Source organism: Salvelinus alpinus, chromosome 19, assembly GCF_045679555.1.
Source record: "Salvelinus alpinus chromosome 19, SLU_Salpinus.1, whole genome shotgun sequence".
Taxonomy (NCBI): domain Eukaryota; kingdom Metazoa; phylum Chordata; class Actinopteri; order Salmoniformes; family Salmonidae; genus Salvelinus; species Salvelinus alpinus.
Genome location: NC_092104.1, coordinates 37,556,445 through 37,571,598, shown reverse-complemented (window position 1 = coordinate 37,571,598; position 15,154 = coordinate 37,556,445). Strand labels below are relative to the sequence as shown.

General features: G+C 43.3%; 1 protein-coding gene across 1 annotated transcript in view; it reads left to right on the top strand.

Annotated features, from left to right (window-relative positions):
* Positions 1-2,578: 2,578 nt before the first annotated feature.
* LOC139545492 (transmembrane protein 132D-like) overlaps positions 2,579-15,154 on the top strand; it is a 76,160-nt gene continuing 63,584 nt past the window's right edge. The window contains exons 1-2 of the mRNA XM_071353315.1: positions 2,579-3,092; positions 14,223-15,108. Coding sequence (XP_071209416.1) covers positions 3,020-3,092; positions 14,223-15,108 — 959 coding nt within the window. The 5' untranslated portion in view covers positions 2,579-3,019. The remainder of the gene's footprint in view (positions 3,093-14,222; positions 15,109-15,154) is intronic.

Sequence of the window (15,154 nt, the reverse complement as noted above, 5' to 3'; positions counted from 1 at the left end):
TCATGGAGCCACCAGTAGCTATTGTGTGTGCTTTATATGTGCTACTGTCAATTATGATTGCATGTCTAATTAAATTAACTATATATTTATTGTAATGTAACAGCAGGGAGCAGGTCTCGAACACTCGAGCTTCTAGCCCGATGTCTGGCGCGCTACCGACTGTGCAGCAAAAGCATGCTCGTCGATTTCCGTGCTTATAAACCCAGGGTCGTTACACTCCTTTCAAGGAGCGCGTCCTCGCGCCTCTATGTCTTACGCTCACCGGCCAAGCACACGCACTGTCGTGGATGCAAGGTCCGATCACTTCTGACACCAATGTAATGAATCAGCAGGGAGCAGGTCTCGAACCCTCGACCTTCTAGCCCGAGGTCCGGCGCGCTATCGACTGTGCCGCAAAAGCATGCTCATGCGGCAGAGTCGATTTCCGCGCTTATAAACCCAGGGTCGTTACACTATTCATATATATACGCCTTCTGTATGATAGCTAACTAATGGATGGTAGCTAACTAATGGATAGAACTAGATGGAACTTTTGAATAAATACGTTTTATTTCTACAATTTCCAAAAGCTAACCAAACAAAAACATAATTACTTTGACGAGATGTTTGTGCATTTGTAGCACAATTTATAACTTATTTACATTCGTTTTTACTTGTATGTTGACTTCTCCATATTGAAGTAGAGTTTCTGGCACACTTTTCTTTGTGGATGTACAATCATCGCGAATTGAATTATGGGGCGTTTCAGGCGCCGAGTGAACAGAATTGTACACTCGCAAACTCTATCAATAACGAGGGCTGAGGGGCTTACGTTGCGAAGTTCCCTTGTTTGGTTAATCATTTCGACCAACGCAGGGATTCCCCCGAGGTCATAAAGCAGCGTAATTTAGCCCAGATCAATCCTAATGGCCTCATAGACTGCCGGTCCGTGATTGGTCTGTGTAGCTAAGCGGGTAGCTAAGCAGTAGCCAACCAGCAGAGCTCGTGACTTCACGCCACAGACCGGACACTGGGGCTTGAGTCTAACATAATACCTGTACGCCCACGAGCACACTGTTGAGTTCAGCCTCAGTTTGAAACTCTTGCCAAAGTGTTAGAAGGGGAATATTAACATTTACTGTTGTTGATACAAATGTTTAAAATCCATGCATTATGGCAACGATGTCTTACTCTTGACAACTTTTCATTCTAATGATATGAGAACCCTTTTCACAATGAGGTACAGACACTGATAATTTCTTATTTAACTTGCTGCAAGAAATATAGGGATGTAAAAAGACTCCAAATCCACCAACATACAGTAGACTATTCTAATAATTCCTTATCTTTAGCCATCAGGGGGCACTAGAATTCCACCCCTTTAGCTTTAACAGTAGGTGTTCATAACAACAAGGGTTCAGCCTCATTTACCTAATGCTAATTTATAGATGCGCCAATCACAGATGGAGAGCATCATGTCTACCATGCCCATCATATTATTTTTGCTGTCACTTACAAAATCATTCACCTTTGATATCCCGTATTCATGAATAAACAGAATATTCCAAATTTAAATTAATATGGGTTAATATGGGAGTAACTGAAATGTGGACATGTTTCTTGCAGTGAAATTATACAACACATGTCAATTTTGTTTCGGGAACAGGAGTGGAGAAATATGATTTATTTCTTTCAGCATCTCTTGTCAAAATTCAATGCTTGTGTTATGTGTTATCTTTTACACTTTTAAGCAAGCAGCCAGTATTTCAACCACACAACATATGCACCCAAGACGAATTGAAGTGTTATCATAAACATGTTTTCTCAGCTTTTAATTTCCTTAAAATCGGTTAAAACTGATGATATTCAGACATTTTGCACTGGACCAAACATAATCACACAACACCCATGATATGCGAAACTGAGCTTGCACAGACTGTAAATAAGATAAGATATTTACATATCCTGTTTTAGATCACCATAACCCAGGCATCTGATCTGGGTTTCTTATATCCGGGATACAACCTTTTCGGGTTATTGTAAACTGGATATGATGTTTATATGTGTCAACTCAAACAGAATAATTGAGTATCCAGAATAATAACAGGATATTGGTGTTCATGTCAATGTGGTCATTGATGGCATAGAGCAAGTGCGAGTGTACCCATAGAGCAAAGCAAAAGTAAAAGCAGGAAGAGTAACCATCAATATGTGCTGTGATTTGATTCAACTCAACTGACATTACAAAAAATACATTCCATTGCATGAGCCACAATAACTGGAGAAAAGTTACATTCGTGAGCATCTTTAAATTAATGGGTACAAACACTTTTAAAATGCCCCATGTACATTGTGAGAGCCTCAAATAAGTTATGTATGTTCTGGAATAACACAAACTATAGCCAACTAATCACTATAATTAGCAGCATGTACAGTAGTGGCTGTTTGTTTACACCATCCTCTTATCATCTCTTTCTTACGCTAGATTTAGAATCACATGAAATCGTCATGGTCTCCTGCTTAATTTACTGGACGAGACGTGCTCTGGCCGGATTGAGTAGTGACAGATGATGACTTTAGTGCCCCAAGGGGTTGCGCACAAGGCAGTCCGTGATCTGTGAACACACATGGAACATTTCAGCGCAGTCAGTCCCAACGATGGTCAAAGTTGGGTAAATGTCTGAGAGCTGATGCAAGGACTTCAAAATGAATCAGATGGAGTTGCTGTATCAAATAGTCGTATTCGGTATGGCGGTATAAGGGATAAAATAAAAAATAAAAGCACATCGAAACTTGGCTGATCGCAATCTGATCAACGGGACGGGACGTCTCCAAGTTCGTTAAGCAAAACCTTTCCACCATCGAGACAGTTTCTGATAGCTCAATGTATAGTTTATGTGACGCACGCAGTGCACAAGACAAGGCTGTATTCTTACAGGTGCTATTTTGTAGCCTACACTAGTCAAGCTACTCTTCTTGGGTTGTTGAAACTCACGAAACTCCGAGACTGGAAGTTACATGGAATAAAGTGACAGCCAAAATGAGCATTTACTCTCATATCTGGAGGTTTTTACAGATATTCCTAGCGACGATCGTCACAGTTGTCACCCAAGGTATGTGCCTTTTATTGTAAGTGAAAACTAGCCTGAGTGATTTTCTGCATATACCTATATTAATTTAGATTATATTTTGCTCTATTCCATGGATGTTTTTGATTGGTATAGCCTAAATGTAGTTATAGACTCTTTATGGTGTTGTTCGAATAGTCTAGACGTGTATTCTAGTTTATTTCCTATAAAATAATATCAAACTAGTAGCCTTTTAATAATGTTTGTTTTGTCTCTTTATAATATAATTATGATCGAGATGTTGATGACACAACCTAGACCAGCATTTCCCAAACTCGGTCCTGGGGACCCCAAGGCGTTCACGTCTTGGTTTTTGCCTCAACACTACCCAGCTGACTCAAAATATCAAAGCTTGATGATGATTGTTGATTATTTGAATCAGCTGTGTAGTGCTATGGCAAATACCAAAACGTGCACCCCTTTGGGTCCCCTGGACCGAGTTTGAGAAACGCTGAAATAGCCACTGTTACCCGTGTGGTTCAAAATGTATTTAACTTATAGTTTCCTTTGAAATTATATACCATACTTGTATGTCTACAATTGACATACACACTGACCAAGCCATCAGTCAAATGGCCTACCAAAATACATTAGGCCAAAGAGGTCCACTTTAGCCTAATTAGGCCTACTCCAAAGAGCATGGTAAACAAAGTTTTTTTTATTTGGGGTTGATCTTATTGATTTGTGCTGATGTAACATTGCTGATGTGAATTTAGTTTTTTGCAAACCTCTATTTCTGTTTGGCGTTATGGCGGCGCCAAATACATGCTCTGGCAATTTCGACTTGCCAGCACTCTGCTATTTTCCAACGGTGTCGCCAGGGTCGGTAATTTGCCTGTTTTATATAAACTCAATAGCGCTAGGTTGGAAAGATGTGTCCTTAAAAACATGCGCCAATGTGCCAATTTCACGCAGCGCTACTGGTGATATTTAAACTGGTTTTAGCAGTAACGCAATTGGTTATGTCATGGATTTTGCCAGCAGAGGAGCACAATAGCCTAATCAGTAGCATATAACCAATGTTTTATTAAAATATAATTAACAGCAAAACAGTCAACAGACATTCTCGTTTTTTCTTTATGTTGGACGTAATTATTTGTCCATGCAGCTTCTGTGCAAAGTTTGGACTCATTAGGCTTATCTGTGATGCACATTGAATGAAAGGTGTCAGTGACTGTAGGAAGGCTTTTTAGGAACATAAACTTATAACAATAGACTGCTTATTGTTTTTCCTTTTATCATAACAAAAATGCATCTTCTGTGTTGATATGTAGCACCCAACAGTAAAATCGCGGGAATTCCGATCCCTGGCCTTGGTGCTGAATCCTCTTGTAGTTTAGGCTATTTATTTGCCTGTTCATTTGTTTATCTTTCACGTGGCAAAGTCCAAAGTCACTAACAGGCCATATCAGGCGATGCTACTGTAAGCTAATCTTATTATAATGTTTGGCCAATGTCCAATTGTCCATGGCTCTAACATGCAGTGCATTTTCGAAATGCGAATGCTATGTGTGTAGACGAATATTTTCATGTTGAAGCCAATTGCTTCTATGTTGAAGCCTGACACACCCCTGAACCTATACCACCAGCACTAAGATTTACTATTGTGTTAGGTTTGTTAAAATAGAGCCATATAGTATGTGTAGGATGTACTGTGTACCGGTACCTCTGTTACATTGGAGTATCACCAGTTTATGCACTTTAAATCATATAAAATGTTATTTGTCACATGCTTCATAAACAACAGGTGTAGACTAACAGTGAAATTCTTACTTATTGCCCTTCCTAACAATGCAGAGAAAACAATTGAATAATAATAGGACAATAACATTAGAAATAAAGACACAACGAGTAAAGATACCGTGGCTATATACAGTGGGGCAAAAAAGTATTTAGTCAGCCACCAATTGTGCAAGTTCTCCCACTTAAAAAGATGAGAGAGGCCTGTAATTTTCATCATAGGTACACTTCAACTATGACAGACAAAATGAGAAAAGAAATTCCAGAAAATCACATTGTAGGATTTTTAATGAATTTATTTGCAAATTATGGTGGAAAATAAGTATTTGGTCACCTACAAACAAGCAAGATTTCTAGCTTTCACAGACCTGTAACTTCTTCTTTAAGAGGCTCCTCTGTCCTCCACTCGTTACCTGTATTAATGGCACCTGTTTGAACTTGTTATCAGTATAAAAGACACCTGTCCACAACCTCAAACAGTCACACTCCAAACTCCACTATGGCCAAGACCAAAGAGCTGTCAAAGGACACCAGAAACAAAATTGTAGACCTGCACCAGGCTGGGAAGTCTGAATCTGCAATAGGTAATCAGCTTGGTTTGAAGAAATCAACTGTGGGAGCAATTATTAGGAAATGGAAGACATACAAGACCACTGATAATATCCCTCAATCTGGGGCTCCACGCAAGATCTCATCCCGTGGGGTCAAAATGATCACAAGAACGGTGAGCAAAAATCCCAGAACCACACGGGGGGACCTAGTGAATGACCTGCAGAGAGCTGGGACCAAAGTAACAAAGCCTACCATCAGTAACACACTACGCCGCCAGGGACTCAAATCCTGCAGTGCCAGACGTGTAAACCCTGCTTAAGCCAGTACATGTCTAGGCCCGTCTGAAGTTTGCTAGAGAGCATTTGGATGATCCAGAAGAAGATTGGGAGAATGTCATATGGTCAGATGAAACTAAAATATAACTTTTTGGTAAAAACTCAACTCGTCGTGTTTGGAGGACAAAGAATGCTGAGTTGCATCCAAAGAACACCATACCTACTGTGAAGCATGGGGGTGGAAACATCATGCTTTGGGGCTGTTTTTCTGCAAAGGGACCAGGACGACTGATCCGTGTAAAGGAAAGAATGCATGGGGCCATGTATCGTGAGATTTTGAGTGAAAACCTCCTTCCATCAGCAAGGGCATTGAAGATGAAACGTGGCTGGGTCTTTCAGCATGACAATGATCCCAAACACACCGCCCGGGCAACGAAGGAGTGGCTTCGTAAGAAGCATTTCAAGGTCCTGGAGTGGCCTAGCCAGTCTCCAGATCTCAACCCCATAGAAAATCTTTGGAGGGAGTTGAAAGTCTGTGTTGCCCAGCAACAGCCCCAAAACATCACTGCTCTAGAGGAGATCTGCATGGAGGAATGGGCCAAAATACCAGCAACAGTGTGTGAAAACCTTGTGAAGACTTACAGAAAACGTTTGACCTCTGTCATTGCCAACAAAGGGTATATAACAAAGTATTGAGATAAACTTTTGTTATTGACCAAATACTTATTTTCCACCATAATTTGCAAATAAATTCATTAAAAATCCTACAATGTGATTTTCTGGATTTTTTTTTCTCATTTTGTCTGTCATAGTTGAAGTGTACCTATGATGAAAATTACAGGCCTCTCTCATCTTTTTAAGTGGGAGAACTTGCACAATTGGTGGCTGACTAAATACTTTTTTGCCCCACTGTATATGGGGTACCAGTACAGAGTCAATGTGCAGGGGTTACGAGGTAATTGAGGTATATATGTACATATATAGGTAGGGGTAAAGTGATGAGGCAACAGGATAGATAATAAGCAGTAGCAGCATATGTGATAATTCAAACGAGTTAGTGCAAGGGAGAGGCAATGCAGATAGTCCAGGTAGCTATTTGATTAACTATTTAGCAAGTTCCACTCATGAAATGGACACACATGAAACATTTATATTGCTTTCATTCCCCAAGTTTAGTGACAGTGTCCAGCAGAGCTAGTCCAGAACTCATCATTGTGCTCATTCACATCACCTCAGTATTGAAATGGACAAGACCCTGTGGACTTTAATTACAAACCCAGCAATATTCCACATCACAAAGGCATTTGCTAAAAAGCTTTTAACTGCCTCAAAGACTGCTATTTCCAGGCGATGTGGCCCTCCTGAATTATAATAAACAGACTGGATAAAGAGATAATAAAAAGGGAGAAATCCTGATAAAACAGATTTTTAAAAGCAGCTTTAAGAGTCTCATTGGATATAGCAATCTCTACCAATCCCACACAGGCCTAAGCATCTCCCTCCCTCCCTCCCCTCCCTTTCTGTACAAATCTGATCAGTGCTCTATCTCGTTTGTATGTTTATGTAGCAGTTGCAGGGACATAGGGTCTTTTCAAGAGTAAACCACCATTTCTATTAGGAGAGCTTTGTCCCTGAAATGCTTAGGTCATGCCTGACCTTTCCCCTGGGGAGAGGACACTGCCATTATGGAAGTAAACAACATCTTGACCTAAACACAGGCTCTCTTCACCACTTCATGTGGAATAAGTGAGATATCTGTGTCATGGCTCCGTCAAGTCGTTGGAAATCAGATCACTTACAGGCTGTTCTGCATATATGGAAATGGCAGGTAGCCTAGCGGTTAAGAGTGTTGGACCAGTAACTGAAAGGTTGCTGGTTCAAATCCCCAAACTGACTAGGTGAAAAACCTGTTTGTGCTCTTGAGCATGGCACTTAACCATAATTGCTACTGTAAGTCGCTTTGGATAACAGTGTCTGCTAAATTACTGAATTGTATTTTAGCACATTAGAATGCATGGGGGACACTTATCTGCATACAAACATGATATTATTGCAGAAGAAAAGGAACAGGCAAACTGTTACTGGTCATTCAAACGCCATGCATCATAGGCCAGGTTTGTTTTAGTGTGTGGTCAACCCAAATCAGTGGGTTCCATCAAGACAAACTCAAATTGAATAGCTTGTCAGAGCGTGATAGATAATTCTGTATTAAAAGAGACAATGTATTGTATGCTAGTTGGTCTCAATATAATGCTGACAATAGCATACAATGACAGCATGGGTAATGTTTTGTTTCCTAGTAACAACCAATAGCCTACTGTAATAGCACAGTACTGTAAGTAAAGATAGCTTGTACTCATGACTGAGCAGTACTGTGCTGTCCAGAAATTGATCAGCTGACAGCTTTACCTCTACTGGGAACAATGCCAAGCAGACCTAAAGACACTTATAGCCATGTCATTAATTAGCTTTTGCCTTAGTCTCCTCACTTTTTTTTAATCAACCTTATATGTTTCACTGTGTCCAGTGATGCTAATGGTACTGTGGTACTGTTTTTACCCCCAACATTAGAACATAGGGCCCTATGTAGTCCTGTCGGGCTCCCTGTTCCTAGCATTCTGATGCCCTTATTATTTGCTGTATCTAACAGGCTCACAAGTAGTGACTTATTCTGAGAAAAGAGACACATTATGTTTAAAGGTTGCCTTAGTCTTACTTCATCAGTTCTGAAAATCTCTCTCTCTCTGCTTGTACATATCTAATATATTATATTTAAATTGTTATTACTATTGCTTAATGCAAGTGCTTATTCCCTAAAGATAGACACCCACTGTACAAATCTAACCTATTCACAGATATTTTCATTTGGAATCAACTAGAGAATTTGGAAAATAGATTTGATTAACAGCATATCATTTTGCGCTCGGTATATGGATTCAGTTGTGCATTGTTTTTCCTTTTGCATTTGAAGAGCAAAGCAGTTGATCCTTGTAAGAACGAAAACAACTATGTCAATGGAGACATTAGAGAAGTGCTTTTCTGTAGGCCAGAATAGATATTGTTTAGGTGGACAGGGAAAAAGAAAAGTGAAAGGTCTCAGTCTCCAAGTTGAGTGATTGGCGCAGCTCTGTGCTGAAACAGCTGGTGGAGGGATTTGGCATTGTGTTTATCAGCTGGATGCAATGCTTTCATCATGGGTAGTGAGGATGGATGTACAGTATAGGCACAGCATATACACTATATATACAGAAGTATGTGGACACCACTTCAAATTAGTGGATTTGTCTATTTCAGCCACACCCGTTGCTGACAGGTGTATACTGTAAAATCGAGCACACAGCCATGCAATCTCCATAGACAAACATTGGCAGTAGAATGAAGTGCTCAGTGACTTTCAACGTGGCACCGTCATAGGATGCCACCTTTCCAATTTCTGCCCTGTTAGAGCTTCCCCGGTCAACTGTAAGTGCTGTTATTGTGAACTGGAAACGTCTAGGAGCAACAATGGCTCAGCCACGAAGTGGTAAGCCACACAAACTCACAGAACGGGACCGACGAGTGCAGAAGCGCGTAGAGCGTAAAAAACGTCTGTCCTCGGTTGGAACACTCACTACCGAGTTCCAAACTGCGTCTGGAAGCAACGTCAGCACAATAACTTTTCATCGGGAGCTTCATGAAATGGGTTTCCATGGCTGAGTTGCCACACACAAGCCTAAGATCACCATGCACAATGCCAAGCGATGGCTGGAGTGGAGTAAAGCTCATCGCCATTGGTTTCTGGAGCAGTAGAAATGCATTCTCTGGAGTGATGAATCACACTTCACCGTCTGGCAGTCTTACGGACGGATATGGGTTTGGTGGATGCCAGGAGAATGCTACCTGCTCGAATGCATAGTGCAAAATGTAAAGTTTGGTGGAGGAGGAATAATGGTCTGGACTGTTTTTCTTGGTTTGGGCCAGGCCCCTTAGTTCCAGTGAATGGAAATCTTAATGCCACCGCATACAATGACATTCTAGAAGATTCTGTGCTTCCAACTTTGTGGCAACAATTTGGAGAAGGCTCTTTCATGTTTCAAATGTTTTATTTAACTAGGCAGGTCAGTTAAGAACAAATTCTTATTTACAATGATGGCCTACCCTGGCCAAACCCTCATGACACTGGGCCAATTGTGCTCCACCCTATGGGAAGAAGAACAGTTGCAGCACATCTCCCTCCTGCAAAGATGCAGAAGCAGAAAAGGCCCAGTGAGTGCTTATTCACAGCGGTGGGAGATGTTGCCAGTTCTGGTATTAAACAGCACATCTGTCAGTAGCCACTGGTGGAGACAGCCCAAGCCCAGGCCCCAGACCCAGCCTTCTCCTACAGAAAAAGATTGAGACACATGTCTGTGTGAGAGAAGAAAATAAATCAATTTGTGTTTCTCTTTGGGTTGTCGCTACGTAGACATGGCTCCGTTGTGTTTCCCTGACTGTGTAAAGCTTTCCAACGAGTCCACAGCCTCAGTACGATGGCTGCTCAGCGATAAAAGCAGGCGAAGGAGGGATGATGTCACACGCCACAGACCATGAGGGACAAGACCAAGTTAAATTTACGAAAAGCTCCAAGCCGTCCTTATCAGGATAAGGTAAGACCCAGATGCAGACCGTGTCAAAGTAACAATGTTTATTACAGCAACAGAAGCAAAGGTACAGGACGGCAGGCAGGCAGGCTCAGGGGCAGGCAGAGTGGTCAGGCTGGCGGGTTCAGGGTCAGGACAGGCAAGGGTCAAAAACCAGGAGGACGAGAAAAACAGAGGCTGGGAAAAGACCGGCGCTGACAGGACAAACGCTGGTAAACATGACAAACAAGACGAACTGGCAACAGACAAACAGAGAACACAGGTATAAATACACAGGGGATAATGGTGAAGAGGGGGATGGAAACAATCACAAAGACCGGTGAAACAGATCAGGGCGTGACACTCCTCCTCCTCAGGAAAAAAGCCATCAACAATCCAGTGACAGATGTGCCGTTCTCTTTTGTCATAATTTGACAAATGGAACTAAAACATGTGTCTCTACAGATGCAGATCATTATGTCTGTAATCTTAGTCAACTCTGTGGTAAGCACAAGTTTATGACAGTTATGGGATCAAGAATAGTTGTCAAGAAAAAAAAAAAAAGAAAAAAAAACTGCTAAAGCTAACTCTCTCTCCTCTGCTCTCATCCTTCTAGACCTATCGGCTGCCTTTGATACTGTGAACCATCAGATCCTCCTCTCCACCCTCTCCGAGCTGGGCATCTCCGGCGCGGCCCACGCTTGGATTGCGTCCTACCTGACAGGTCGCTCCTACCAGGTGGCGTGGCGAGAATCTGTCTCCGCACCACGTGCTCTCACCACTGGTGTCCCCCAGGGCTCTGTTCTAGGCCCTCTCCTATTCTCGCTATACACCAAGTCACTTGGCTCTGTCATATCCTCACATGGTCTCTCCTATCATTGCTATGCAGACGACACACAATTAATCTTCTCCTTTCCCCCCTCTGATAACCAGGTGGTGAATCGCATCTCTGCATGTCTGGCAGACATATCAGTGTGGATGACGGATCACCACCTCAAGCTGAACCTCGGCAAGACGGAGCTGCTCTTCCTCCCGGGGAAGGACTGCCCGTTCCATGATCTCGCCATCACGGTTGACAACATTGTGTCCTCCTCCCAGAGTGCTAAGAACCTTGGCGTGATCCTGGACAACACCCTGTCGTTCTCAACTAACATCAAGGCGGTGACCCGTTCCTGTAGGTTCATGCTCTACAACATTCGCAGAGTACGACCCTGCCTCACGCAGGAAGCGGCGCAGGTCCTAATCCAGGCACTTGTCATCTCCCGTCTGGATTACTGCAACTCGCTGTTGGCTGGGCTCCCTGCCTGTGCCATTAAACCCCTACAACTCATCCAGAACGCCGCAGCCCGTCTGGTGTTCAACTTTCCCAAGTTCTCTCACGTCACCCCGCTCCTCCGCTCTCTCCACTGGCTTCCAGTTGAAGCTCGCATCCGCTACAAGACCATGGTGCTTGCCTACGGAGCTGTGAGGGGAACAGCACCTCCGTACCTTCAGGCTCTGATCAGGCCCTACACCCAAACAAGGGCACTGCGTTCATCCACCTCTGGCCTGCTCGCCTCCCTACCTCTGAGGAAGTACAGTTCCCGCTCAGCCCAGTCAAAACTGTTCGCTGCTCTGGCACCCCAATGGTGGAACAAACTCCCTCACGACGCCAGGTCAGCGGAGTCAATCACCACCTTCCGGAGACACCTGAAACCCCACCTCTTTAAGGAATACCTAGGATAGGATAAAGTAATCCTTCTAACCCCCCCCCCCCTTAAAAGAGTTAGATGCACTATTGTAAAGTGGTTGTTCCACTGGATATCATAAGGTGAATGCACCAATTTGTAAGTCGCTCTGGATAAGAGCGTCTGCTAAATGACTTAAATGTAAATGTAAGAGGGACATTGTTGATGATATCTACAAATAGTTGACTTGTCACTGGGGTATGTGATGCATGCATTGTGTATTCTTAGTTTGACATAGTTCATGATGAATAGAATCACATTAGATTGCAGGGCTCATAGGCTAGTCTTTGGATGAGGTTGTCCTCTTGGCAGAACCGAATGTGCCCATTTTTCATGAACAAGCATCTGACTTTATTCTGCAATGCAAGCTATAGGCCTACCCTTAAGAGGATAATAGACTTGGTTTCATTATTTTTGAACAGACAGTTTATTAACTGACAGTTTGTGAGATAATATCCAGTAATGAGCACATACCAGGCAGTTGGTGCTTTGCTCTCTCTCTCTCTCTCTCTCCCCTCTCTCTCACTCTCACTCTCACTCTCACTCTCACTCACACACACCAAGTAGGCCAATTAGCCTCCCATTGACAGTGCAGCCTCAGGTCAGCTGCCATAATCTGTGTAATCTATCAAAATGGCCGCAAAATGAGAGTGGATGCTGGCCTGCGGACCTGTACACAGTTCACTTCCAGAGAGACAGACATGCCGCAACCCTCATGCTTTTAGGCCAGATCAAAGGGCTCTCATGCTGTTGTCTCTTTCGACATCCTCACGCTACTCCAAACACCCAAAATTACAATTCTGCCCTGTGTGGGAAACAAATGCAATAACATACAGAAAACAAAGGCAATAACTATACTGAACAAAAATATAAACACAACATGTAAAGTGTCGGTCCTGTGTTTCATGATCTGAAATAAAATATTGCCAAATTTGTTTACATTCTTGTTAGTGAATATTTCACCTTTGCCAAGATAACCCATCCACCTGACAGGTGTGGCATATCAAGAAGCTGATTAAACAGCATGCTCATTACACTGGTGCACCTTGTGCTGGGAACAATAAAAGGCCACTCTAAAATGTGCCGTTTTGTCACACAATACAATGCCACAGGTGTCTCCAACGTCGTTTTAGAGAATTTGGCAGTACATCCAACCAGCCTCACATCCGCAGATCACTTGTAACCACGACAGCCCAGGACCCCTACATCCTGCTCCTATATCTATGGGATTGTTTGAGACCAGCCATCCGGACAGGAGATGAAACTGAGGAGTATTTCTGTCTGTAATAAAACCCCTTCTGATTGGCTGGGCCGGGCTCCCAAGCGGGTGGGCCTATGCCTTCCCCGGCCCACCCATGGCTGCTCCCCTGCCCAGTCATGTGAAATACATAGATTCGGGCTTAATTTATTTATTTCAATTGACTGATTTCCTTATATGAACTGTAACTCATTAAAATCGTTGAAGTTGTTGCATATTGCGTTTGTATTTTTGTTCAATATAATTTGTTCTGTTTTCACGTCATCAGATCATGTAGATGTTATTGCTTGCTACTTTGCCATTTTGTTTTACGTTAATGGTTTGAGCTGAAATCACATTGATAATGGGATTGACTTGATCTAGATGATGGATGATATAATGGCAATGGAGTCTGTTCTGATGCTGTCCCACCAGTGTGCCGGGCCACTGCATCACACAGTAATAACCTTAAGCTGCTCCTGCTATAATTTGTAATATAAAGGCCCTATTGTCTACTGTGTCATGGGAATTCGAAGATTAAGTAAAAGGTCAGTGCTAGCCCTTTCACTTTAATGAAGAGGTCACATCCAGTTGATCTGCTTGCCTCAAGTCTAGTTCCTGGACTTTTCTGGATGGTTTCTTTTTAGTATTTCCTGTTGAACCAATATTTTTATAGGATATTTTTGCATTCAAATTAATAATGATAAAGACCAGGAATTATTCCTGACCTCTTGATATAACCAAGAAACAATGGACCATGTTATAGAACTCCTGACCCTGATCATGAAGGGGTGTTAGATAGAGTTTAGAGAAGCAGGCAGTAGCCAGGAGGTTGTGAGTTCCAAGGCGTAGGCTATTAGGAGAGGCTAAGGGTCTAGTAACTCACTAGTCCATCCAAAATGATAAACATGAATTCCCTCTACATGTCTTCAAAACAACACTGTCTGTTAACCTGGGGTAATGTTTTGTCTCTTGCTTTCCCACAGAGTTGGACAGTCAGGAGATGTCAGACAACACCAAGAGCTCTCTGCCATTTCCCGTGTTCCTTCCAGTCAACTACCAGGTGCGAGATGCAGATTGCTTCTTCCTCAAGGAGACCGGTCAGGACATCATGAGGAACTCCAGCCTACAGACACAGACACAGCCATTTGTCATCCTGAGAGCCAGCCGGCCGCCTGTTGTCAACGTCAGCTATGGGCCCCTGTCCAAAGAGCAGCCTGTCCCTCTAGACCTGATCCAGTCTGTGCAGCTGTTCCGGGCCCCGGGGGTATTCACCTATAACTGGAAGGTTCAGTTCTTTGTGCTGACCCCCCAGGTTTACTCCTCCATGCCCAAGGTGCAGGTGTTGTTCTATGTGGCTGGGAGGGACTGGGACAGGGGAGAAGAGGGGTTAAATGATGAGTTGCCCTGTGTGATGTTGTTTGCCTTCTGGCAGACCCAGGAGGTGAGGGGCTCCTGTGCCCTTGGAGGTCAGAGAGGCACCTGCATGGCTGAGCTGGAGCCTGTAGCCAACTGGTTTAGTCCCGCAGCAGAGAGCTCTAGCCGGGAGAAGCTGTACCTAACAGAGGGCAACACAGTAGAGCTGTACTACCAGGCCCGGCCCAGTGCCTACGGGAAGTGCAGGGAGTGGGATGGGGGCCGCTGGGGTAGCTCAGAGCAGCAGCAGCAGGCTGAGTACGTCCCTGTTACTCCAATGCAGAGAATCGGCAGTGTACGCCTCTTTCAGGTGCCCAAGGGAGCTGCATCTCTGTCTCAACTCAAGCTGGGAAAGGCCATTGTCATTCAGACCTCCTCCAAACCCCTGAAGAAAGATATCGCCACTTTCAACATCCTCACGACCAGCTCCTCCTCCCTGAAGAACTTCACTCTGCGGTGAGTCTCATATGACACGATTGATGTTTTCACTCATATGTAACCT